The sequence below is a fragment of the Mobula birostris genome, chromosome 20, assembly GCF_030028105.1.
Source record: "Mobula birostris isolate sMobBir1 chromosome 20, sMobBir1.hap1, whole genome shotgun sequence".
Taxonomy (NCBI): Eukaryota; Metazoa; Chordata; class Chondrichthyes; order Myliobatiformes; family Myliobatidae; genus Mobula; species Mobula birostris.
This window is the reverse complement of record NC_092389.1, coordinates 40,044,053-40,070,999: the sequence shown is the minus strand read 5'-3', so window position 1 is coordinate 40,070,999 and position 26,947 is coordinate 40,044,053. Positions and strand designations below refer to the sequence as shown.

At 43.7% G+C, this 26,947-nt stretch overlaps 1 protein-coding gene across 2 annotated transcripts in view; it reads right to left on the bottom strand.

Moving 5' to 3' along the window:
• LOC140185149 (uncharacterized) overlaps nucleotides 1-26,947 on the bottom strand; it is a 252,545-nt gene that overhangs the window by 66,577 nt on the left and 159,021 nt on the right. For both annotated transcript variants that reach the window (XM_072238527.1, XM_072238528.1), the window contains 2 exons: nucleotides 12,071-12,112; nucleotides 3,729-3,775 (listed from right to left, as the gene is read on the bottom strand). In XM_072238527.1, coding sequence (XP_072094628.1) covers nucleotides 3,729-3,775; nucleotides 12,071-12,112 — 89 coding nt within the window. The remainder of the gene's footprint in view (nucleotides 1-3,728; nucleotides 3,776-12,070; nucleotides 12,113-26,947) is intronic.

Genomic DNA, 26,947 nt, shown 5'->3' with positions numbered 1-26,947 from the left:
CAGCATGTCAGAACTCACTCATCTTAACCTGTTGTGTATGTACCAAAAAACTCATCAAGAACACAGTCAGTCACCTTAACCTGCTATGTATGTACAAAAACACCATGTCTAGAACTCAGTCACCTTAACCTGATGTGTAAGTACCAAAACAACATGTCTGGAACTCAGTCACTTTAACCTGTTATATATGTACCAAAACAGAATGTCTAGAATATAGTCACCTGAACCTGTTGTGTATGTACCAAAACAGCATGTCTAGAACTCAAGCAACACACATCAAGGTTGCTGGTGAACGCAGCAGGCCAGGCAGCATCTCTAGGAAGAGGTACAGTCGATATTTCGGGCCGAGACCCTTTGTCAGGACTAACTGAAGGAAGAGTTAGTAAGAGATTTGAAAGTGGGAGGGGGAGGGGGAGATCCAAAATGATAGGAGGAAGACAGGAGGGGAAGGGATGGCGCCGAGAGCTGGACAGATGATAGGCAAAAGGGAATTAGTCCTTACTCTTAATAATTTCTTTTGCTCCTCCCACTTCCTCCAAACTAAAGGTGTAGCTATGGGCACCCGTATGGGTCCTAGCTATGCCTGTCTTTTTGTTGGCTTTGTGGAACGATCTATGTTCCAAACCTATTCTGGTATCTGTCCCCCACTTTTCCTTCGCTACATCGACGACTGCATTGGCGCTGCTTCCTGCACGCATGCTGAGCTCGTTGACTTCATTAACTTTGCCTCCAACTTTCACCCTGCCCTCAAGTTTACCTGGTCCATTTCCGACATCTCCCTCCCCTTTCTAGATCTTTCTGTCTCTGTCTCTGGAGACAGCTTATGCACTGATGTCTACTATAAGCTTATTGACTCTCACAGCTATCTGGACTATGCCTCTTCTCACCCTGTCTCTTGCAAAAACGCCATCCCCTTCTCGCAATTCCTCCGTCTCCGCCGCATCTGCTCTCAGGATGAGGCTTTTCATTCCAGGACAAGGGAGATGTCCTCCTTTTTTAAAGAAAAGGAGCTTCCCTTCCTCCACCATCAACTCTGCTCTCAAACGCATCTCCCCCATTTCACGCACATCTGCTCTCACTCCATCCTCCCATCACCCCACTAGGAATAGGGTTCCCCTGGTCCTCACCTACCACCCCACCAGCCTCCGGGTCCAATATATTATTCTCCGTAACTTCCGCCACCTCCAACGGGATCCCACCACTAAGCACATCTTTCCCTCCCCCCCCCCCCCGCTTTCCGCAGGGATCGCTCCCTACGCGACTCCCTTGTCCATTCATCCCCCCCATCCCTCCCCACTGATCTCCCTCTGGCACTTATCCTTGTAATCAGAACAAGTGCTACACATACCCTTACACTTCCTCCCTTAACGCCATTCAGGGCCTCAGACAGTCCTTCCAGGTGAGGTGACACTTCACCTGTGAGTCGGCTGGAGTGATATACTGCGTCCGGTGCTCCCAATGTGGCCTTCTATATATTGGCGAGACCCGACGCAGACTGGGAGACCGCTTTGCTGAACACCTACACTCTGTCCGCCAGAGAAAGCAGGATCTCCCAGTGGCCACACACTTTAATTCCACATCTCATTCCCATTCTGATATGTCTATCCACAGCCTCCTCTACTGTAAAGATGAAGCCACACTCAGGTTGGAGGAACAACACCTTATATTCCGTCTGGGTAGCCTCCAACCTGATGGCATGAACATTGACTTCTCTGACTTCCGCTAATGCCCCACCTCCCCCTCGTACCTCATCCGTTATTTATATACTTATTTATATACACACATTCTTTCTCTCTCTCTCCTTTTTCTCCCTCTGTCCCTCTCACTAAACCCCTTGCTCATCCTCTGGGTTTTTCCCCCCTCCCCCTTTTCCTTCTCCCTGGGCCTCCTGTCCCATGATCCTCTCATATCCCCTTTGCCAATCAACTGTCCAGCTCTTGGTTCCATCTCTCCCCCTCCTGTCTTCTCCTATCATTTTGGATCTCCCCCTCCCTCTCCCACTTTCAAATCTCTTACTAGCTCTTCCTTCAGTTAGTCCTGACGAAGGGTCTCAGCCCGAAACGTCGACTGTACCTCTTCCTATAGATGCTACCTGGCCTGCTGCGTTCACCAGCAACGTTGATGTGGGTTGCTTGAATTTCCAGCATCTACAGAATTCCTCGTGTTTACGTGTCTGGAACTCAACCAGTCACCGTAACCTGTTGTGTGCATACCAAACAGCATGTCTAGAACACAGTCACTTTAATCTGTTGTGTATGTACCAAAACAGCACATCTAGAACTCAGTCACCTTAGCCTATTGTGCATGTACCAAAACAGGATATCTAGCACTCAGTCAGTCACCTTAATCCGTTGTGTATGTACCAAAACAGCACGTCCAGAACTCAGTCAGTCACCTTAACCCGTTGTGTATGTACTAAAACAACACTCTAGACCTCAGTCACATTAACCTGTTGTGTATGTACCAAAACAGCATGTTTAGAACACAGTCACCCTAACCTGTTGTGTGTGTACGAAAACACCATGTCTGGAACTCAGTCAGTCACATTAATCTATTGTGTTACAAAAACAGAATGTCTGGAACACAGTTGGTCACCTGAACCTGTTGTGCATGTACCAAAACAGCACGCCTGGAACTCACTCACCTTAACCTGCTGTGTATGCACCAAAACAGCATGTCTAGAACACAGTCAGTCACCTTAACCTGGTGTGTATGTACCAAAACAGCATGTCTAGAACTCAGTCACCTTAATCCGTTGTGTATGCATGCAGCAACAGAGCAGCAAGGTTAGACATTTATACTGTGTCTTGTTAGGCATGGTACATGCTGGGCCACTGAACAGTACAGGAGCGATGAACTTGGACCGCCGACACAGAAAATGACCACAGACAGAATCTGTGTAAAAAAGGTGGCCTCACGCACAGACAAAAGCCCGTGTAAAAGAGGGGCCCTCCCTCACACAGAAAAGCCAGTGTAAAAGAGGGGGCTCAACGTGCACACAAAAAACCGTGTAAAAGAAGGGGCCTCCCTCGCATAGGAGGCCCAATCGATTCAGCACGCAATCAACTACGTATGCACGCCTGCCACGTTCCCACAGATGATCTGATACGGTTCATCACCATGCACCTTTGGAGTATGAGAGGGAGCCGGTGCACCCGGAGGAAGCGCAGGCAGATATCGGGAAAACTGAGGCATGAAATGAACCGTACCTGACGTATTCTGGTTAAGTGATACGCTAACCACGAGGCGGAGTAACTCTGGAGGCTTTCTGCCAACTAGAAATGGCCTCACCACGTTTGTGGAATGTCTTTATAATCATTCAGCCTGCTAACAACAGGAAATGAAAGCAGCATGCACTGTACTTTACCTCCATATTTACTGAAGGGTGTCAGTATCGAGGGTTTAACAGGGCAGTATCATACTGGAAAATGGTCAGCGGTTCCATGAGTTTGATGTACTTATGGTCAGCTGCACTGACGCTCTAACCAAAGCAGAGGTCAGCATTATCCACCCCAGAAAAATGTGCGTGAGCAGCCGGCGTAGGCAGAGAGTTAAATTCACGACATTTCAGCCCATACACTTTTAGACAAATGTCAGAACAACCTATTACTGCCAACTTATGCAGAAACAACCTCCCAAAAATACCACCTATATGGCTCATTTTGCAGTTTCACTCCACCCAGACATTTCAACACCTGGAATGCTTCTAACAAAATGAAAATTCTTACCCAATTTTATCATCTTTTATCCATCCATCTGAAGGCCAGTTATTTTTCTGAATGCAAGAAAAGAAGGTAAAATGGAAATTAGAACAGATTCTCATCAAAGGCTATTATCATTATTACAACAGATTCTCACCAAAAGCTCTTATCAAGTTATTAGAACAGCAAATCAAAGGTTTTGAAAATAATTCAGAAAAGGTCCCCACAATGTTTGAAAGACTTGGCTAGATTCAGAGATTGAACATCGAATCTTCTCTAAATTTAAACATGACATAACCATTGAGCATGAATAGAAGGGGCCGCATCTTTCCATTTAAGCAAGAACGTCCTTCTGGCCATAAGAGAAATAAAAGCCAAAATGTGCAAGTCAGATGACTCCAAAATAATATCCTTTTCTCCAACAACACCAAATAAAGCAGTCAAAGGATTAGGCTTAAAGTTTACTTTAAAAAGTATCGAGAAAGTTTGAAATACTTCCTTCCAATATTTTCCAAGACTCGGACATGTCCAAAACATATGAATGAGTGAAGCTTCTCCATTATTACATTTGTCACAATACGGAAATATGTCTAAATAAAAATGAGACAACTTATCCTGAGTCATATGGGGCCTATGGACCAGTTTAAATTGTAGGAGAGAGTGGCGGGCACATAACGATGAAGTGTTAACCAATTTAAAAATTCGATTCGAAGTTTCCTCAGAAATTGAAGTCTGGAAATCTTGTTCCCAAAGATTTTTCATTTTATCTAAATGAACACTTTTCATTCCCAACAGCAGGGGTGCCCAACCTTTTTTGCACCGCGGACCGGTTTAATAATGGCAATATTCTTGTGGACCGGCTGACCGGGGGTGGGGGGGGCGGGGGAGAGGATAGGGTTGCCAACTTTCTCACTCCCAATTAAGGGACAAGGGTAGCAGTCAAATACGGGACACTTGTGTTTACCCCAAGAAAGACTACCATGGCCATGAAGCCTTGCACGGGCACCTGTGTGCGCATGCATGTACGTGCCGATTTTTTTCTACAAATCGTTTTTGGTGATCCTGTTCAGTGAAACTACAGTGTACATACATTATTTCTACTTTATATCGGCTATGTATTTATCATATCATTCCTGCTCGTGTTATATGTTCGTGTTATTTTAGGTTTTATGTGTTATTTGGTATGACTTGGTAGGTTATTTTTTGGGTCCAGGAACACTCAAAAATTTTCCCCATATAAATCAATGGTAATTGCTTCTTCGCTTTACGCCATTTCGGCTTACGAATGGTTTCATAGAAACATTCTACTTTAGCAGGGGAAATACAGGACAATGGCGGTCCCGTATGGGACAAACCAATTTAGCCCAATAGACGGGACGTCCCGGCTAATACAGGACAGTTGGCAACCCTATGGGGGGGGGGGGGGGGGAGAGAGGGGGTTAATCATGACCGGAATATAGGTGATACGTCAACTATAAGTCACTTATAAGTAGCTAATACACTCAATTTCATTGCTAAAAGGGTTTATCTAATGAATTTAATATTAAACACACAGCGCATATTTTCCTCGCATGAATATAGTGATAAGTCAATTATAAGTCAGTTATAAGTCAATAGCATCATAACATTTTAAGTAACGCTTGAATATTAAACACCTTGTATGAACATATCAAATCATTGCACCACACCAATATCGCTGAATCAGTGGGAGCCCTGGACTTGTTTCCCTGCAACTTGAAGGTGCCATCGAGGGGTGATGGGAGACAGCAATACTTGAAGGGGGTTCCTTATGTCCAGTCTATTCCGCAATTTAGTTTTCGTCGCATTCATTGCAGAAAACCTCGCTTTGCAGGGATATGTTGGAAATGGAAGCAACGTTTTCAGTGCTTTCGTGGCTATCTCAGGATACCTAGCCTTGACCTTGATCCAGAATGCCGGCAGAGATGTTATGTCAAACATACTTTTTAGCCCGTCGTCATTTGCAAGCTCGAGGGGTTGATCTTCTCCCCGCACTGACGTGGATGACGCGTGCATAATGACCTCGCGTGCGTTCAAGCGCAACAGTGGGTGTGACAGGGAATGAGGAAAGGTGCAGCTGACTGCTATCGCCAAATCATATTGTTTCCTGGTAGCACATGCTTTGCAGCCCGGTGGTTGGGGACCACTGTCCAACAGCATATTATAAATATTAGATATAGATCCAGACATCCCACCCTGTAAGAACTCATTTTAGAGAGGTAGCACCATCAATTTGCCGGAGACTCTCAGGAGAGGTGGGATGTCTGCAATAGAGTAGCTCCTTAGCAGCTAGCCAGCTAGTTTAAATAACGTAGGCTATGCTAATGAACGAATGACACCTGTTAAACTCACCTCAACACATCTTAACCCACAATGGGCAATAGAATAGCAAACAGTGCAGCAAGCAACACTGTCATTATTTCTGACCCCTATTAGGCAAGGGTACACTTTAGTGTAGTCTGCGGTGACGTACGTTTTATATTTTCTTTTTTTGGAACACTCTACCACTCGGACTTTTTTTGGAACTCTCTTGCTCTTGCTTTTGCTCTCTATCGCGCGCGCGCTCTCTCGCACGTGGTCGCTCTCACTTGCGCTCGTTTTCTCGCTCTCCCTCTCGCGCCTGCTTTCTCGCTCTTGCTCTCGCTCTCTCACACGCTTGCTTTCTTGCTCTCTCTCTCTCACTTGCTTTCTTGCTCTCACTCTTGCGCTTGCTTTCTCGCTCGCTCTCTCTCTCTCGTGGTCGCTCTCAAAAAAAAATCAATTTCAGAAACATTGCATATAATTTGCGGGCATCAGGGAGCCACTATTAATTTGCGAGAGACTCCCGGAAGTTCCGGGAGAGGTGGGATGTCTGTAGATCCATTATAAAAAGGTTTCAAATTAAAAATTACATCTTGTAGATTCTTATCAGGACTTATTTGAGACTGTAAAAAATCTCTTATTTGTAGGTCAAAGCTGATATCGTTATTAGAACAGATTCTCGTCAAAGGCTGATATCAAGTTATAAGAACAGATTCTCCTCAAACACAAAATAATCTGCAGATGCTGGGATCAAAGCAAGACTCACAACACACTGGAGGAACTCAGCAGGTTGGGCAGCATCAGTGGAAATGATGAGTCGACGTTTCGGGCCGGAACCCTTTGTCAGGACTGTAGAGGGAAGGGGCAGAGACCCTATAAGAAAGATTGGAGGAGGGTGGGAAGGAGAAGGCTGGTAGGTTCCAGGTGAAAAACCAGTAAGGGGAAAGATAAAGGGGTGGGGGACGGGAAGCAGGGAGGGGATAGGCAGGAAAGGTGAAGAAAGAATGGGGAAAACACAATGGGTAGTAGAAGGAGGTGGAACCATGAGGGAGGTGATAGGCAGCTGGGGGAGGGGGCAGAGTGAAATAGGGATAGAGGAAGGGAGGGGGAGGGAATTACCAGAAATTGAAGAACTCCATGTTCATACCAAAGGGCTGGAGACTACCTAGACGATATATGATTCTCGTCAAAGGTTGATATCATTATTAGAACAGATTCTCAGGCCAACTGGTGGTGCAATGACATTGGTGCCAGACCGGGGAGTGGAGGTTCCCGGGTTCGAAACCTGGCAGGTCCGCTCCCAAGTACGCTTTCCATTCGTACCGGTTTCAGTGTTGAGATCGCAACTAGACCTCATAAAATAAACGAAAGTGCTGCGAAAATGTCTGTGTGGGGAGTGGCGCGCCACACAGTCTGTCTCTCTCTCATTCCGCGCTTTGTAAAAAGCCATGAAAAAATCATCACGGACGCACAAGCACAGACTCACACGCACGCAGCACACGCCAAAAAAAAAGAACATTCTCGTCAAAAGCTGATATCAAGTTATGAGAACAGGTTCTTGTCAAAGGCTGATATCGCTACTAGACCAGAGTCTTGTCAAAGACTGAGGTCAGGTTATTGGAACAGATTCTCGTCAAAAGTTGATATCCTTATGAGAACAGATCCTCGTCAAAGGCTGATATCGTTATTAGACCAGATTCTTGTCAAAGGCTCATATCAAGTTATTAGAACAGATTGTCGTCAAAGGCTGATATCAAGTTATGAGAACAGATTCTCGTCAAAGGCTGATATCAAGTTATGAGAACAGATTTTCGCCCAAGGCTGACATCAAGTTATTAGAACAGATTCTCGTCAAAGGCTGATATCGTTATTAGAACAGATTCTTGTCAAAAGCTGATATCATGTTATTGGAACAGATTCTCGCCTTTCTTCTTTCTTTATTAGTCTTTTTATTGATTTAAAAGGAACATAAATACAAACAAGAGGAGAATTATCTCAAATATATATATATATATATATATATATATCAATAACAACATAAACGGAGATTAGGACAGACATAATCAAAATCATAGATAGTGGTAAGCTAGTATATAATATATAATTAAAAAAAGAAAACAGCAATTCTCCTCTTATCAGTTCATGAAGAGGAAAGAAAAAACTTTGAATTTTAAATGAAGAAAGAAAACCCCACTACACAAGAAAAAGAAAAAAAGGGACTGGGCAGTCCATTCTGGGGATACGACCAAAAAAAAAGAAAGACTTTCTGATCAAATCTAAAACTTCGAATAAAAAATTTGAAGACTAATAAATCAAATCAATTGAAAATATTGAAAAAAAAGTCGCCAGATTTGCTCAAATTTAAAGGATGTATCAAATGTCCGACTTCTTATTTTCTCTAAACTTAAACAGGACATAATGGAGGAAAGCTAATTAAAGACCGTAGGTGGATTAGAATCCTTCCACTTCAATAAAATGGATCTCCTCGCCAATAAAGTCGAAAAGGCTATCATACGTTGAGTGGAAACAGGAATGTTTCCTGCTTCCAATGGAATAATCCCAAAAATTGCCTTAAGCAAATTAGGTTGTAGATCCAGATCCAAGACTTTTGATAGTATTTTAAAAACATCTCTCCAACATATCTAGCTTTATACAAGACCAATAAATAATATTACATCTGTCACAAATAGGATTGATATTGGAAAAAATACGCGCTAGTTTATCCTTTGATATATGGGCCCGATGCACCACCTTGAACTGTATCAAGGAATGACGGGCACAAATACAAAATAATCTGCAGATGCTGGGGTCAAAGCAACACTTACAACACGCTGGAGGAACTCAAAGCAACACTCCTGATGAAGGGTTCCGGCCCGAAACGTCCACCCATCTTTTCCACCGATGCTGCCCGACCTGCTGAGTTCCTCCAGCGTGTTGTGAGTGACAAGCACAAATAGATGAGTTACTAACCAAATGAAAAATTTTACTCCATTGATGATCTGAAAATGACTCTTGAAATTCCGATTCCCAAGCACGTTTAATTCTATCATTAGATATCATTTGTGAGTTCAATAACCGTTTATAGATTATAGCTATCAACCCTTTTTGAAATGGTTTAAACTGAAAGAGAGCATCTGTAATATTAGGTGGATAAATAGAAAAGTAAATTGGCAAAAAACACATTAAAAAATTCCTAATTTGTAAATATGTTAAAAAGTGTACATTAGATAAATCATATTTATCCACTGAGAAAAAGACATTAAACAGTCCCCTAAAAACAAATCTGAAAAAGTTATTATTCCCTTGGTTTTCCAAATTAAAAAGGTCTTATCCAAAATTGATGGGTTTAAAAAAATAATTGAGATGGATATTACTAGAAAGAAGTTAGGTCGGCTGGTGGCGGAGTGAGATCAGCGTCGGGCTCGAGAACGGAGGTTCCCGAGTTCGATCCAGTGACAGACCGCTCCCGTGTGCGCTCTCCATCCGCGCCAGGTTGATGTCGAGCTTGCAACTCGGCCTCGTAAAATAATACTGCGAGGAGTGGGGCCCCACACAGCCCTTCGAACTGCACCTTGTAAGGCATGAAAATGCCTGACGCTAGCCTCTCCTGTCAAAGTCGACGTCAGAAAGAATAAAATTATTTAACTCAAAAAAACTACAAAACTGAAATCAAATTCTTAATGTATGTTTAATAATGGGATTAAGATCTTGTCAACTAATCTCAGAAAACAAAAAGCAAAGAGGAGCTCCCAGTAGAGAGGCCAAAGAGAGTCCTTTTACCAAGTTATTGGAACAGATTCTCATCAAAGGCTGATATCAAGTTATTTGAACAGATTCTCGCCAAAGGCTGATATCAAGTTATTAGAACAGATTCTCGTCAAAGGCTGATATCAAGTTATTAGAACAGATCCTCGTCAAAGGCTGCTCTGTTTATTAGAACAGATTCTCGTCAAAGGCTGATATCAAGTTATTAGAACAGATTGCGGCTACTGCTGCATTCTCCGCAAATTGGTATCTGTCCGTGGCTTGGGTGTTGGGGTGGTGGGACACTGGGGTGTCATCTCGTTGTCTGTTTCCATTAGAGCAGGCAACTCATCTTCTCATGATTGCCCGTCTCGATGTCGAAGCTCGAGGTTCATCGTCTGCTGTGGCTGATGTGGAAGGCTTGCTTGACCGCTGAGCCTCGCGCATTTTTCTATCATACAATTCTTTGTACGCACTCAAACCATCCTGCAAATATCCCGTAAACCGATGTACCTTTTCAAAATTAAAGTTGTACCTTATCATTACTCATTTGGTTTCAATTGTTATCCTTTCCTCTTCCAATTACATCAGCTCTTCATCTATCAGTTCTTGGTCATGGGATGCCAAAACCTCTTCAACATCATCTTCGTCAGCTTCCACAAGCCAAACTCACTTCGCCTTTACTTTGTTCACCACGATCAAAACGCTCAATTATATCTAGTTTTACGCTAAGTGTAACACCCTTACAAGCTCTTTCAGGCTTTTCCGATACCATAGAACTCATCTTGCAAATGGCTGCTCACAGACACCTCTTTAAGCAATGCCGGCGAGAATGCAGTTCCGAATTCGGGGGAGAGCGGCTGCTAGCGGTGCGCGCTGCCTTTTATCGTGTGCTGATCTTTTTCGCGCGCTGCTTATTCGTAACAGTGAAAACACCTTCTGTTAGCGAAAACAGGGTACTAATGTAGGTCTTTTGTAACAGTGAGGTTTCGTAAAGCAAACGTTCGAAAAGCGGGGGACACCTGTGAAGGGAAAGATGCTGCGAAGTGTCTGTGTGGGGAGTGGCACACCACACAGTCTCTCTCTCTCTGCGCCTTGTAAAAGGCATGAAAAAGACATCGTCCTGCCAACATCGCACACACATGGACGCACGCACGCAGACGCACACACGCAGACGCACACACACATGCCAAAAAAAAAAGATTCTCGTCAAAGGCTGATATCGTGATGAGAACAGATTCTCGTCAAAGGCTGATATCAAGTTATTACAACAAACTCTCGTCAAATACTGATATCAAGTTACAGATACAGATTATAGACAAAGGTACAGTAGTGTGGAACAGTGTCAGCAGGAACACATACAATACTGTCTTCACAGTCTCAGGCACACATACAGTACAGTATGACAGTCTCAGGGACACATACAGTAGTGTAACAGTCTCAGGGACACATACAGTACTGTACAACACAGTACTTCAGGAAATGAAAATGAAATCTCAAAATTTGAAAGTAATTAGCTTTTCCAAGTATTCTTTAGCACTTTGGCCTCAGTGGCTCAGAATACACTCTCTCGGACAAGGTGAAATGATTTTATTTTGAATTATTCATTACTGTTTCATTGACATGAGAGTCTCCCGGTGAAACAGCCTTGTCCACTCGTTGACCTTGAAAATTTCACCTGAAACAGAATGATGCGAACTGAACTATTAGTGAGATTGGAGGGGTTATCATAAGTAAACTGAATAAGCTAAGGCTTCCCCTCACCCAGCCCTCCACCTCACCCCCACACCCCAGAGATTGACAGGCAAAGTAGAGATTTTATAGGGGTTTCTAAGATCACTCTGAACCCAGGTAAGGTGAATAGTCAGAATACTTTTCCTGAAAGTAAGGGAACCTAAGAGGAGAGAGGAGATCGGAGAGGGAACTTTTCCACAAACAGCAGTTGGTCGGAGTCCAGAATGCACTGCCAGAAGAAATGATGAAGGCAGGTAGACAAGTGCTGGAATTGACAAGACACTGAAGGCATTGTGGCAACAACACAACTGAGAGGTTTGCATGGGCATTCCAGAGGGCGCTAAAGGGAAACTGGAGATGCTCTGGAGTCAAAGTAGAGACAAGACAAACAAGAACGTCAGATATCCTCCACTGGACAACCTCAGTGAATCAGGCAGGTTTTTTCATCAATTAGGCTGACCATGTGGCTATCAATAACTCAACTGCGTTAAAAGAACAGATTTCACAATCAAATTCAATTCAAAGGATCTTCAATTTGTTTAGTTTAACTCAAAAGTAAAACTTTAAAATACCTTGTATTTGCCGTCCCTCCTTCTAGCTCCAGAAGGGTCATCCTGTTCAAAATTCACAAAAACAAAAACTGTATTCAGAAGACAACGAAATCCAGAACATCAACAGTAAAAATAACATACTTACAGAATATAAATTCTCAATCAAACATGCATCAGGAGATGCTCGAATGTAAAGCAAAAGAGGAAGAAGAACTGCAAGAATCATTTCAATCTACAGTACGAAGGGAGCAAGCACAAAGGCGTAATATATCCATCCTTCAAAGTAACACGATTCCGGAAAAGATTTGCAATCAGTGTTTGAGGTGAACAAAATAATGCATGAACGAATGGTATATGACTGCAATGTGAACTTCACATTTCCTGATGAAGTGAAGGTCTGGTACATTTGGAATAACTAACACTGCACAAGACAGGGAAATAACATTCTCACAGTGTGTTCTACAAGTGAGTGAAATAACATTCCCACAGTGTGTTCTACAAGTCAGTATAATAAGGTTCTCGCAGCGTGTTCTACAATTCAGTGAAATAACGTTCTCACAGCGTGTTCTACAAGTCAGTGAAATAACATTCCCACAGTGTGTTCTACAAGTCAGGGAAATAACGTTCTCGCAGCGTGTTCTACAATTCAGTGAAATAACGTTCTCACTGCGTGTTCTACAAGTCAGTGAAATAACGTTCTCGCAGCGTGTTCTACAAGTCAGGGAAATAATGTTCTCACAGCGTGTTTTACAAGTCAGTGAAATAACGTTCTCACAGCGTTTTCTACAAGGCAGTGAAATAACGTTCTCACAGCGTGTTCAACAAGTCAGTGAAATAACGTTCACACAGCGTGTTCTACAAGTCAGGGAAATAACGTTCTCACTGCGTGTTCTACAAGTCAGTGAAATAACGTTCTCACAGTGTGTTCTGCAATTCAGTGAAATAACGTTCTCGCAGTGTGTTCTACAAGTCAGTGAAGTAACGTTCTCGCAGCGTGTTCTAAAACTCAGGGAAATAACGTTCTCGCAGCGTCTTCTACAAGTCAGGGAAATAATGTTCTCACAGCGTGTTCTACAAGTCAGGGAAATAACGTTCTCACAGCGTGTTCTACAAGTCAGGGAAATAACGTTCTCGCAGCGTGTTCTAAAAGTCAGGGAAATAACGTTCTCAGAGCGTGTTCTACAAGGCAGTGAAATAATGTTCTCACAGAGTGTTCTACAAGTCAGGGAAATAACGTTCTCACAGCGGGTTCTACAAGGCAGGGAAATAACGTTCTCACAGTGGGTTCTACAAGTCAGTGAAATAACGTTCTCACAGTGGGTTCTACAAGTCAGTGAAATAACGTTCTCACAGCGTGTTCTACAAGTCAGTGAAATAACGTTCTCACAGTGTGTTCTGCAATTCAGTGAAATAACGTTCTCACAGCGTGTTCTACAAGTCAGTGAAATAACGTTCTCACAGCGTGTTCCACAAGTCAGTGAAATAACGTTCTCACAGCGTGTTCTACACGTCAGTGAAATAACGTTCTCACAGCGTGTCCTACAAGTCAGGGAAATAACGTTCTCACAGCGTGTTCTACAAGTCACTGAAATAACGTTCTCACAGCGTGTTCTACAAATCAGGGAAATAACTTTCTCACAGCATGTTCTACAAGGCAGAAGAATAATGTTCTCACAGAAGGTTCTACAAGGCAGAGGAATAACGTTCTCACAGCGTGTTCTACAAGTCACTGAAATAATGTTCTCACAGCGTGTTCTACAAATCAGGGAAATAATTTTCTCACAGCGTGTTCTACAAGGCAGAGGAATAACGTTCTCACAGCGTGTCCTACTAGTCAGGGAAATAACGTTCACACAGTGTGTTCTACAAGTCAGTGAAACAACGTTCTCGCAGCATGTTCTACAAGGCAGGGAAACAACGTTCTCGCAGCGTGTTCTACAAGGCAGTGAAACAACGTTCTCACAGCGTGTTCTACAAGACAGTTAAATAATGTTCTCACAGCGTGCTCTACACGTCAGTGAAATAACGTTCTCGCAGCGTGTTCTACAAGTCAGGGAAATAACGTTCTCACAGTGGGTTCTACAAGTCAGGGAAATAACGTTCTCACAGCGTGTTCTACAAGGCAGTGAAATAACGTTCTCACAGCGTGTTCTACTGGTCAGGGAAATAACGTTCTCACAGCGTGTTCTACAGGGCAGTGAAATAACGTTCTCACAGCGTGTTCTACAAGGCAGTGAAATAACGTTCTCACAGCGTGTTCTACAAGTCAGTGAAATAACGTTCTCACAGCGTGTTCTACAAGTCAGGGAAATAACGTTCTCACAGCGTGTTCTACAAGTCAGTGAAATAACGTTCTCACAGCGTGTTCTACAAGTCAGGGAAACAACATTCTCGCAGCATGTTCTACAAGTCAGTGAAATAACGTTCTCACAGCGTGTCCTACAAGTCAGGGAAACAACATTCTCGCAGCATGTTCTACAAGTCAGTAAAATAACGTTCTCACAGCGTGTTCTACAATTCAGGGAAATCACGTTCTCACAGCGTGTTCTTCAAATCAGGGAAATAACGTTCTCACAGTGTGTTCTACAAGGCAGAGGAATAACGTTCTCACAGCGTGTCCTACTAGTCAGGGAAATAACGTTCACACAGTGTGTTCTACAAGTCAGTGAAACAACGTTCTCGCAGCGTGTTCTACAAGGCAGTGAAACAACGTTCTCGCAGCGTGTTCTACAAGTCAGGGAAATAACGTTCTCGCAGCGTGTTCTACAAGTCAGTGAAATAACGTTCTCACAGAGTGTTCTACGAGTCAGGGAAATAACGTTCTCACAGCGTGTTCTACAAGTCAGGGAAATCACGTTCTCACAGCGTGTTCTTCAAGTCAGGGAAATAACGTTCTCACAGTGTGTTCTACAAGTCAGGGAAATAACATTCTCACAGTGTGTTCTACAAGGCAGTGAAATAACGTTCTCACAGCGGGTTCTACAAGTCAGGGAAATAATGTTCTCACAGCGTGTTCCACAAGGCAGTGAAATAACATTCTCACAGCGTGTTCTACAAGTCAGGGAAATAACGTTCACACAGTGTGTTCTACAAGTCAGGGAAATAACGTTCTCCCAGTGTGTTCTACAAGTCAGGGAAATAACATTCTCACAGCGCGTTCTACAAGGCAGTGAAATAACGTTCTCACAGCGGGTTCTACAAGTCAGGGAAATAACGTTCTCACAGTGGGTTCTACAAGTCAGGGAAATAACGTTCTCACAGCGTGTTCTACAAGGCAGTGAAATAACGTTCTCACAGCCTGTTCTACTGGTCAGGGAAATAACGTTCTCACAGCGTGTTCTACTAGTCAGGGAAATAACGTTCTCACAGCGTGTTCTACTAGTCAGGGAAATAACGTTCTCTCAGTGGGTTCTACAAGTCAGGGAAATAACATTCACACAGCGTGTTCTACAAGTCAGGGAAATAACGTTCTCACAGCGTGTTCTACAAGGCAGTGAAATAACGTTCTCACAGCGGGTTCTATAACGTAGTGAAATAACGTTCTCACAGCGGGTTCTACAAGTCAGGGAAATAACGTTCCCACAGCGGGTTCTACAAGTCAGGGAAATAACGTTCTCACAGCGGGTTCTACAAGTCAGGGAAATAATGTTCTCCCAGTGTGTTCTGCAAGTCAGGGAAAAAACATTCTCAAAGCGCGTTCTACAAGGCAGTGAAATAACGTTCTCACAGCGGGTTCTACAAGTCAGGGAAATAACGTTCTCACAGTGGGTTCTACAAGTCAGGGAAATCACGTTCTCACAGCGTGTTCTTCAAGTCAGGGAAATAACGTTCTCACAGTGTGTTCTACAAATCAGGGAAATAACTTTCTCACAGCATGTTCTACAAGGCAGAAGAATAATGTTCTCACAGCATGTTCTACAAGGCAGAGGAATAACGTTCTCACAGCGTGTTCTACAAGTCACTGAAATAATGTTCTCACAGCGTGTTCTACAAATCAGGGAAATAATTTTCTCACAGCGTGTTCTACAAGGCAGAGGAATAACGTTCTCACAGCGTGTCCTACTAGTCAGGGAAATAACGTTCACACAGTGTGTTCTACAAGTCAGTGAAACAACGTTCTCGCAGCGTGTTCTACAAGGCAGGGAAACAACGTTCTCGCAGCGTGTTCTACAAGGCAGTGAAACAACGTTCTCACAGCGTGTTCTACAAGACAGTTAAATAATGTTCTCACAGCGTGCTCTACACGTCAGTGAAATAACGTTCTCGCAGCGTGTTCTGCAAGTCAGGGAAATAACGTTCTCACAGTGGGTTCTACAAGTCAGGGAAATAACGTTCTCACAGCGTGTTCTACAAGGCAGTGAAATAACGTTCTCACAGCGTGTTCTACTGGTCAGGGAAATAACGTTCTCACAGCGTGTTCTACAGGGCAGTGAAATAACGTTCTCACAGCGTGTTCTACAAGGCAGTGAAATAACGTTCTCACAGCGTGTTCTACAAGTCAGTGAAATAACGTTCTCACAGCGTGTTCTACAAGTCAGGGAAATAACGTTCTCACAGCGTGTTCTACAAGTCAGTGAAATAACGTTCTCACAGCGTGTTCTACAAGTCAGGGAAACAACATTCTCGCAGCATGTTCTACAAGTCAGTGAAATAACGTTCTCACAGCGTGTCCTACAAGTCAGGGAAACAACATTCTCGCAGCATGTTCTACAAGTCAGTAAAATAACGTTCTCACAGCGTGTTCTACAATTCAGGGAAATCACGTTCTCACAGCGTGTTCTTCAAATCAGGGAAATAACGTTCTCACAGTGTGTTCTACAAGGCAGAGGAATAACGTTCTCACAGCGTGTCCTACTAGTCAGGGAAATAACGTTCACACAGTGTGTTCTACAAGTCAGTGAAACAACGTTCTCGCAGCGTGTTCTACAAGGCAGTGAAACAACGTTCTCGCAGCGTGTTCTACAAGTCAGGGAAATAACGTTCTCGCAGTGTGTTCTACAAGTCAGTGAAATAACGTTCTCACAGAGTGTTCTACGAGTCAGGGAAATAACGTTCTCACAGCGTGTTCTACAAGTCAGGGAAATCACGTTCTCACAGCGTGTTCTTCAAGGCAGTGAAATAACGTTCTCACAGTGTGTTCTACAAGTCAGGGAAATAATGTTCTCACAGCGTGTTCCACAAGGCAGTGAAATAACATTCTCACAGCGTGTTCTACAAGTCAGGGAAATAACGTTCACACAGTGTGTTCTACAAGTCAGGGAAATAACGTTCTCCCAGTGTGTTCTACAAGTCAGGGAAATAACATTCTCACAGCGCGTTCTACAAGGCAGTGAAATAACGTTCTCACAGCGGGTTCTACAAGTCAGGGAAATAACGTTCTCACAGTGGGTTCTACAAGTCAGGGAAATAACGTTCTCACAGCGTGTTCTACAAGGCAGTGAAATAACGTTCTCTCAGTGGGTTCTACAAGTCAGGGAAATAACATTCACACAGCGTGTTCTACAAGTCAGGGAAATAACGTTCTCACAGCGTGTTCTACAAGGCAGTGAAATAACGTTCTCACAGCGGGTTCTATAACGTAGTGAAATAACGTTCTCACAGCGGGTTCTACAAGTCAGGGAAATAACGTTCCCACAGCGGGTTCTACAAGTCAGGGAAATAACGTTCTCACAGCGGGTTCTACAAGTCAGGGAAATAATGTTCTCCCAGTGTGTTCTGCAAGTCAGGGAAATAACATTCTCAAAGCGCGTTCTACAAGGCAGTGAAATAACGTTCTCACAGCGGGTTCTACAAGTCAGGGAAATAACGTTCTCACAGTGGGTTCTACAAGTCAGGGAAATAACGTTCTCACAGCGTGTTCTACTGGTCAGGGAAATAATGTTCTCACAGCGTGTTCTACAGGGCAGTGAAATAACGTTCTCACAGCGTGTTCTACAAGGCAGTGAAATAACGTTCTCACAGCGTGTTCTACAAGTCAGTGAAATAACGTTCTCACAGCGTGTTCTACAAGTCAGGGAAATAACGTTCTCACAGCGTGTTCTACAAGTCAGTGAAATAACGTTCTCACAGCGTGTCCTACAAGTCAGGGAAACAACATTCTCGCAGCATGTTCTACAAGTCAGTAAAATAACGTTCTCACAGCGTGTTCTACAATTCAGGGAAATCACGTTCTCACAGCGTGTTCTTCAAGTCAGGGAAATAACGTTCTCACAGTGTGTTCTACAAGTCAGTGAAGTAACGTTCTCACAGCGTGTTCTAGAAGTCAGGGAAATAACGTTCTCACAGCGTGTTCTACAGGGCAGTGAAATAATGTTCTCACAGCGGGTTCTACAAGTCAGGGAAATAACGTTCTCACAGCGGGTTCTATAACGTAGTGAAATAACGTTCTCACAGCGGGTTCTACAAGTCAGGGAAATAACGTTCTCACAGCGGGTTCTACAAGTCAGGGAAATAACGTTCTCACAGCGTGTTCTACAAGTCAGGGAAATAATGTTCTCACAGCGTGTTCCACAAGGCAGTGAAATAACATTCTCACAGCGTGTTCTACAAGTCAGGGAAATAACGTTCACACAGTGTGTTCTACAAGTCAGGGAAATAACGTTCTCCCAGTGTGTTCTACAAGTCAGGGAAATAACATTCTCACAGCGCGTTCTACAAGGCAGTGAAATAACGTTCTCACAGCGGGTTCTACAAGTCAGGGAAATAACGTTCTCACAGTGGGTTCTACAAGTCAGGGAAATAACGTTCTCACAGCGTGTTCTACAAGGCAGTGAAATAACGTTCTCACAGCGTGTTCTACTGGTCAGGGAAATAACGTTCTCACAGCGTGTTCTACTAGTCAGGGAAATAACGTTCTCACAGCGTGTTCTACTAGTCAGGGAAATAACGTTCTCTCAGTGGGTTCTACAAGTCAGGGAAATAACATTCACACAGCGTGTTCTACAAGTCAGGGAAATAACGTTCTCACAGCGTGTTCTACAAGGCAGTGAAATAACGTTCTCACAGCGGGTTCTATAACGTAGTGAAATAACGTTCTCACAGCGGGTTCTACAAGTCAGGGAAATAACGTTCCCACAGCGGGTTCTACAAGTCAGGGAAATAACGTTCTCACAGCGGGTTCTACAAGTCAGGGAAATAATGTTCTCCCAGTGTGTTCTGCAAGTCAGGGAAAAAACATTCTCAAAGCGCGTTCTACAAGGCAGTGAAATAACGTTCTCACAGCGGGTTCTACAAGTCAGGGAAATAACGTTCTCACAGTGGGTTCTACAAGTCAGGGAAATCACGTTCTCACAGCGTGTTCTTCAAGTCAGGGAAATAACGTTCTCACAGTGTGTTCTACAAATCAGGGAAATAACTTTCTCACAGCATGTTCTACAAGGCAGAAGAATAATGTTCTCACAGCAGGTACTACAAGGCAGAGGAATAACGTTCTCACAGCGTGTTCTACAAGTCACTGAAATAATGTTCTCACAGCGTGTTCTACAAATCAGGGAAATAATTTTCTCACAGCGTGTTCTACAAGGCAGAGGAATAACGTTCTCACAGCGTGTCCTACTAGTCAGGGAAATAACGTTCACACAGTGTGTTCTACAAGGCAGTGAAACAACGTTCTCACAGCGTGTTCTACAAGACAGTTAAATAATGTTCTCACAGCGTGCTCTACACGTCAGTGAAATAACGTTCTCGCAGCGTGTTCTGCAAGTCAGGGAAATAACGTTCTCACAGTGGGTTCTACAAGTCAGGGAAATAACGTTCTCACAGCGTGTTCTACAAGGCAGTGAAATAACGTTCTCACAGCGTGTTCTACTGGTCAGGGAAATAACGTTCTCACAGCGTGTTCTACAGGGCAGTGAAATAACGTTCTCACAGCGTGTTCTACAAGGCAGTGAAATAACGTTCTCACAGCGTGTTCTACAAGTCAGTGAAATAACATTCTCACAGCGTGTTCTACAAGTCAGGGAAATAACGTTCTCACAGCGTGTTCTACAAGTCAGTGAAATAACGTTCTCACAGCGTGTTCTACAAGTCAGGGAAACAACATTCTCGCAGCATGTTCTACAAGTCAGTGAAATAACGTTCTCACAGCGTGTCCTACAAGTCAGGGAAACAACATTCTCGCAGCATGTTCTACAAGTCAGTAAAATAACGTTCTCACAGCGTGTCCTACAAGTCAGTGAAGTAACGTTCTCACAGCGTGTTCTACAAGTCAGGGAAATAACGTTCTCACAGCGTGTTCTACAAGTCAGTTAAATAACGTTCTCACAGCGTGTTCTACAAGTCAGGGAAATAACGTTCTCACAGCATGTTCTACAAGTCAGTGAAATAACGTTCTCACAGCGTGTTCTACAAGTCAGGGAAACAACATTCTCGCAGCATGTTCTACAAGTCAGTAAAATAACGTTCTCACAGCGTGTTCTACAATTCAGGGAAATCACGTTCTCACAGCGTGTTCTTCAAATCAGGGAAATAACGTTCTCACAGTGTGTTCTACAAGGCAGAGGAATAACGTTCTCACAGCGTGTCCTACTAGTCAGGGAAATAACGTTCACACAGTGTGTTCTACAAGTCAGTGAAACAACGTTCTCGCAGCGTGTTCTACAAGGCAGTGAAACAACGTTCTCGCAGCGTGTTCTACAAGTCAGGGAAATAACGTTCTCGCAGTGTGTTCTACAAGTCAGTGAAATAACGTTCTCACAGAGTGTTCTACGAGTCAGGGAAATAACGTTCTCACAGCGTGTTCTACAAGTCAGGGAAATCACGTTCTCACAGCGTGTTCTTCAAGTCAGGGAAATAACGTTCTCACAGTGTGTTCTACAAGTCAGGGAAATAACATTCTCACAGTGTGTTCTACAAGGCAGTGAAATAACGTTCTCACAGCGGGTTCTACAAGTCAGGGAAATAATGTTCTCACAGCGTGTTCCACAAGGCAGTGAAATAACATTCTCACAGCGTGTTCTACAAGTCAGGGAAATAACGTTCACACAGTGTGTTCTACAAGTCAGGGAAATAACGTTCTCCCAGTGTGTTCTACAAGTCAGGGAAATAACATTCTCACAGCGCGTTCTACAAGGCAGTGAAATAACGTTCTCACAGCGGGTTCTACAAGTCAGGGAAATAACGTTCTCACAGTGGGTTCTACAAGTCAGGGAAATAACGTTCTCACAGCGTGTTCTACAAGGCAGTGAAATAACGTTCTCACAGCGTGTTCTACTGGTCAGGGAAATAACGTTCTCACAGCGTGTTCTACTAGTCAGGGAAATAACGTTCTCTCAGTGGGTTCTACAAGTCAGGGAAATAACATTCACACAGCGTGTTCTACAAGTCAGGGAAATAACGTTCTCACAGCGTGTTCTACAAGGCAGTGAAATAACGTTCTCACAGCGGGTTCTATAACGTAGTGAAATAACGTTCTCACAGCGGGTTCTACAAGTCAGGGAAATAACGTTCCCACAGCGGGTTCTACAAGTCAGGGAAATAACGTTCTCACAGCGGGTTCTACAAGTCAGGGAAATAATGTTCTCCCAGTGTGTTCTGCAAGTCAGGGAAATAACATTCTCAAAGCGCGTTCTACAAGGCAGTGAAATAACGTTCTCACAGCGGGTTCTACAAGTCAGGGAAATAACGTTCTCACAGTGGGTTCTACAAGTCAGGGAAATAACGTTCTCACAGCGTGTTCTACTGGTCAGGGAAATAACGTTCTCACAGCGTGTTCTACAGGGCAGTGAAATAACGTTCTCACAGCGTGTTCTACAAGGCAGTGAAATAACGTTCTCACAGCGTGTTCTACAAGTCAGTGAAATAACGTTCTCAAAGCGTGTTCTACAAGTCAGGGAAATAACGTTCTCACAGCGTGTTCTACAAGTCAGTGAAATAACGTTCTCACAGCGTGTTCTACAAGTCAGGGAAACAACATTCTCGCAGCATGTTCTACAAGTCAGTGAAATAACGTTCTCACAGCGTGTCCTACAAGTCAGGGAAACAACATTCTCGCAGCATGTTCTACAAGTCAGTAAAATAACGTTCTCACAGCGTGTTCTACAATTCAGGGAAATCACGTTCTCACAGCGTGTTCTTCAAGTCAGGGAAATAACGTTCTCACAGTGTGTTCTACAAGTCAGTGAAGTAACGTTCTCACAGCGTGTTCTAGAAGTCAGGGAAATAACGTTCTCACAGCGTGTTCTACAGGGCAGTGAAATAATGTTCTCACAGCGGGTTCTACAAGTCAGGGAAATAACGTTCTCACAGCGGGTTCTATAACGTAGTGAAATAACGTTCTCACAGCGGGTTCTACAAGTCAGGGAAATAACGTTCTCACAGCGGGTTCTACAAGTCAGGGAAATAACGTTCTCACAGCGTGTTCTACAAGTCAGGGAAATAATGGTCTCACAGCGGGTTCTACAAGGCAGTGAAACAACGTTCTCACAGCGGGTTCTACAAGTCAGGGAAATAATGTTCTCCCAGTGTGTTCTGCAAGTCAGGGAAATAACATTCTCAAAGCGCGTTCTACAAGGCAGTGAAATAACGTTCTCACAGCGGGTTCTACAAGTCAGGGAAATAACGTTCTCACAGTGGGTTCTACAAGTCAGGGAAATAACGTTCTCACAGCGTGTTCTACTGGTCAGGGAAATAACGTTCTCACAGCGTGTTCTACAGGGCAGTGAAATAACGTTCTCACAGCGTGTTCTACAAGGCAGTGAAATAACGTTCTCACAGCGTGTTCTACAAGTCAGTGAAATAACGTTCTCAAAGCGTGTTCTACAAGTCAGGGAAATAACGTTCTCACAGCGTGTTCTACAAGTCAGTGAAATAACGTTCTCACAGCGTGTTCTACAAGTCAGGGAAACAACATTCTCGCAGCATGTTCTACAAGTCAGTGAAATAACGTTCTCACAGCGTGTCCTACAAGTCAGGGAAACAACATTCTCGCAGCATGTTCTACAAGTCAGTAAAATAACGTTCTCACAGCGTGTTCTACAATTCAGGGAAATCACGTTCTCACAGCGTGTTCTTCAAGTCAGGGAAATAACGTTCTCACAGTGTGTTCTACAAGTCAGTGAAGTAACGTTCTCACAGCGTGTTCTAGAAGTCAGGGAAATAACGTTCTCACAGCGTGTTCTACAGGGCAGTGAAATAATGTTCTCACAGCGGGTTCTACAAGTCAGGGAAATAACGTTCTCACAGCGGGTTCTATAACGTAGTGAAATAACGTTCTCACAGCGGGTTCTACAAGTCAGGGAAATAACGTTCTCACAGCGGGTTCGACAAGTCAGGGAAATAACGTTCTCACAGCGTGTTCTACAAGTCAGGGAAATAATGGTCTCACAGCGGGTTCTACAAGGCAGTGAAACAACGTTCTCACAGCGGGTTCTACAAGTCAGGGAAATAACGTTCTCACAGCATGTTCTACAAGTCAGGGAAATAACATTCTCACAGCGTCTTCTACAAGTCAGAGAAATAACGTTCTCACAGCGGGTTCTACAAGTCAGGGAAATAACGTTCTCACAGCGTGTTCTACAAGTCAGGGAAATAATGTTCTCGCAGCGTGTTCAACAAGGCAGTGAAACAACGTTCTCACAGCGTGTTCTACAAGGCAGTGAAACAACGTTCTCGCAGCGTGTTCTACAAGTCAGGGAAATAACGTTCTCGCAGCGTGTTCTACAAGTCAGTGAAATAACGTTCTCACAGAGTGTTCTACGAGTCAGGGAAATAACGTTCTCACAGCGTGTTCTACAAGTCAGGGAAATCACGTTCTCACAGCGTGTTCTTCAAGTCAGGGAAATAACGTTCCCACAGTGTGTTCTACAAGTCAGGGAAATAACATTCTCACAGTGTGTTCTACAAGGCAGTGAAATAACGTTCTCACAGCGGGTTCTACAAGTCAGGGAAATAATGTTCTCACAGCGTGTTCTACAAGGCAGTGAAATAACATTCTCACAGCGTGTTCTACAAGTCAGGGAAATAACGTTCACACAGTGCGTTCTACAAGTCAGGGAAATAACGTTCTCACAGCGTGTTCTATAAGTCAGGGAAATAACGTTCTCACAGCGGGTTCTACAATTCAGGGAAATAACGTTCACACAGGGTGTTCTGCAAGTCAGTGAAATAACGTTCTCGCAGTGTGTTCTACAAGTCAGGGAAATAACGTTCTCACAGCATGTTTCACAAGGCAGTGAAATAACGTTCTCACAGCGGGTTCTACAAAGGCAGAGAAATAACGTTCTCTCAGCGTGTTCTACTAGTCAGGGAAATAACGTTCTCACAGCGTGTTCTACTAGTCAGGGAAATAATGTTCTCCCAGTGTGTTCTACAAGTCAGGGAAATAACGTTCTCACAGCGGGTTCTACAAGTCAGGGAAATAATGTTCTCACAGCGTGTTCTACAAGGCAGTGAAATAACATTCTCATAGCGTGTTCTACAAGTCAGTGAAATAACGTTCACACAGTGTGTTCTATAAGTCAGGGAAATAACGTTCTCACAGCGGGTTCTACAAGTCAGGGAAATAATGTTCTCACAGTGTGATTTACAAGTCAGTGAAATAACGTTCTCACAGCGTTTTCTACAAGGCAGTGAAATAACGTTCTCACAGCGTGTTCAACAGGTCAGTGAAATAACGTTCACACAGCGTGTTCTACAAGTCAGGGAAATAACGTTCTCGCAGCGTGTTCTAAAAGTCAGGGAAATAACGTTCTCGCAGCGTCTTCTACAAGTCAGGGAAATAATGTTCTCACAGCGTGTTCTACAAGTCAGGGAAATAACGTTCTCGCAGCGTGTTCTACAAGTCAGGGAAATAACGTTCTCACAGCGTGTTCTAAAAGTCAGGGAAATAACGTTCTCAGAGCGTGTTCTACAAGGCAGTGAAATAATGTTCTCACAGAGTGTTCTACAAGTCAGGGAAATAACGTTCTCACAGCGGGTTCTACAAGGCAGGGAAATAACGTTCTCACAGTGGGTTCGACAAGTCAGTGAAATAACGTTCTCACAGTGGGTTCTACAAGTCAGTGAAATAACGTTCTCACAGCGTGTTCTACAAGTCAGTGAAATAACGTTCTCACAGTGTGTTCTGCAATTCAGTGAAATAACGTTCTCACAGCGTGTTCTACAAGTCAGTGAAATAACGTTCTCACAGCGTGTTCTACTAGTCAGGGAAATAACGTTCACACAGTGTGTTCTACAAGTCAGTGAAACAACGTTCTCGCAGCGTGTTCTACAAGTCAGGGAAATAACGTTCTCACAGCGTGTTCTACAAGTCAGTGAAATAACGTTCTCACAGCGTGTTCTACAAGGCAGGGAAACAACGTTCTCGCAGCGTGTTCTACAAGGCAGTGAAACAACGTTCTCACAGCGTGTTCTACAAGTCAGTTAAATATTGTTCTCACAGCGTCCTCTACACGTCAGTGAAATAACGTTCTCGCAGCGTGTTCTGCAAGTCAGGGAAATAACGTTCTCACAGTGGGTTCTACAAGTCAGGGAAATAACGTTCTCACAGCGTGTTCTACAAGGCAGTGAAATAACGTTCTCACAGCGTGTTCTACTGGTCAGGGAAATAACGTTCTCACAGCGTGTTCTACAGGGCAGTGAAATAACGTTCTCACAGCGTGTTCTACAAGGCAGTGAAATAACGTTCTCACAGCGTGTTCTACAAGTCAGTTAAATAACGTTCTCACAGCGTGTTCTACAAGTCAGGGAAATAACGTTCTCACAGCGTGTTCTACAAGTCAGTGAAATAACGTTCTCACAGCGTGTTCTACAAGTCAGGGAAACAACATTCTCGCAGCATGTTCTACAAGTCAGTGAAATAACGTTCTCACAGCGTGTCCTACAAGTCAGGGAAACAACATTCTCGCAGCATGTTCTACAAGTCAGTAAAATAACGTTCTCACAGCGTGTTCTACAATTCAGGGAAATCACGTTCTCACAGCGTGTTCTTCAAGTCAGGGAAATAACATTCTCACAGTGTGTTCTACAAGTCAGTGAAGTAACGTTCTCACAGCGTGTTCTGGAAGTCAGGGAAATAACGTTCTCACAGCGTGTTCTACAGGGCAGTGAAATAATGTTCTCACAACGGGTTCTACAAGGCAGTGAAACAACGTTCTCACAGCGGGTTCTACAAGTCAGGGAAACAACGTTCTCACAGCGGGTTCTACAAGTCAGGGAAATAACGTTCTCACAGCATGTTCTACAAGTCAGGGAAATAACGTTCTCACAGCGTCTTCTACAAGTCAGGGAAATAACGTTCTCACAGCGGGTTCTACAAGTCAGGGAAATAACGTTCTCACAGCGTGTTCTACAAGTCAGGGAAATAATGTTCTCGCAGCGTGTTCAACAAGGCAGTGAAACAACGTTCTCACAGCGTGTTCTACAAGGCAGTGAAACAACGTTCTCGCAGCGTGTTCTACAATGCAGTGAAACAACGTTCACACAGGGTGTTCTGCAAGTCAGTGAAATAACGTTCTCGCAGTGTGTTCTACAAGTCAGGGAAATAACGTTCTCACAGCATGTTTCACAAGGCAGTGAAATAACGTTCTCGCAGCGGGTTCTACAAAGGCAGTGAAATAACGTTCTCACAGCGTGTTCTACTAGTCAGGGAAATAACGTTCTCTCAGTGGGTTCTACAAGTCAGGGAAATAACATTCACACAGCGTGTTCTACAAGTCAGGGAAATAACGTTCTCACAGCGTGTTCTACAAGGCAGTGAAATAACGTTCTCACAGCGGGTTCTATAACGTAGTGAAATAACGTTCTCACAGCGGGTTCTACAAGTCAGGGAAATAATGTTCTCCCAGTGTGTTCTACAAGTCAGGGAAATAACATTCTCACAGCGCGTTCTACAAGGCAGTGAAATAACGTTCTCACAGCGGGTTCTACAAGTCAGGGAAATAACGTTCTCACAGTCGGTTC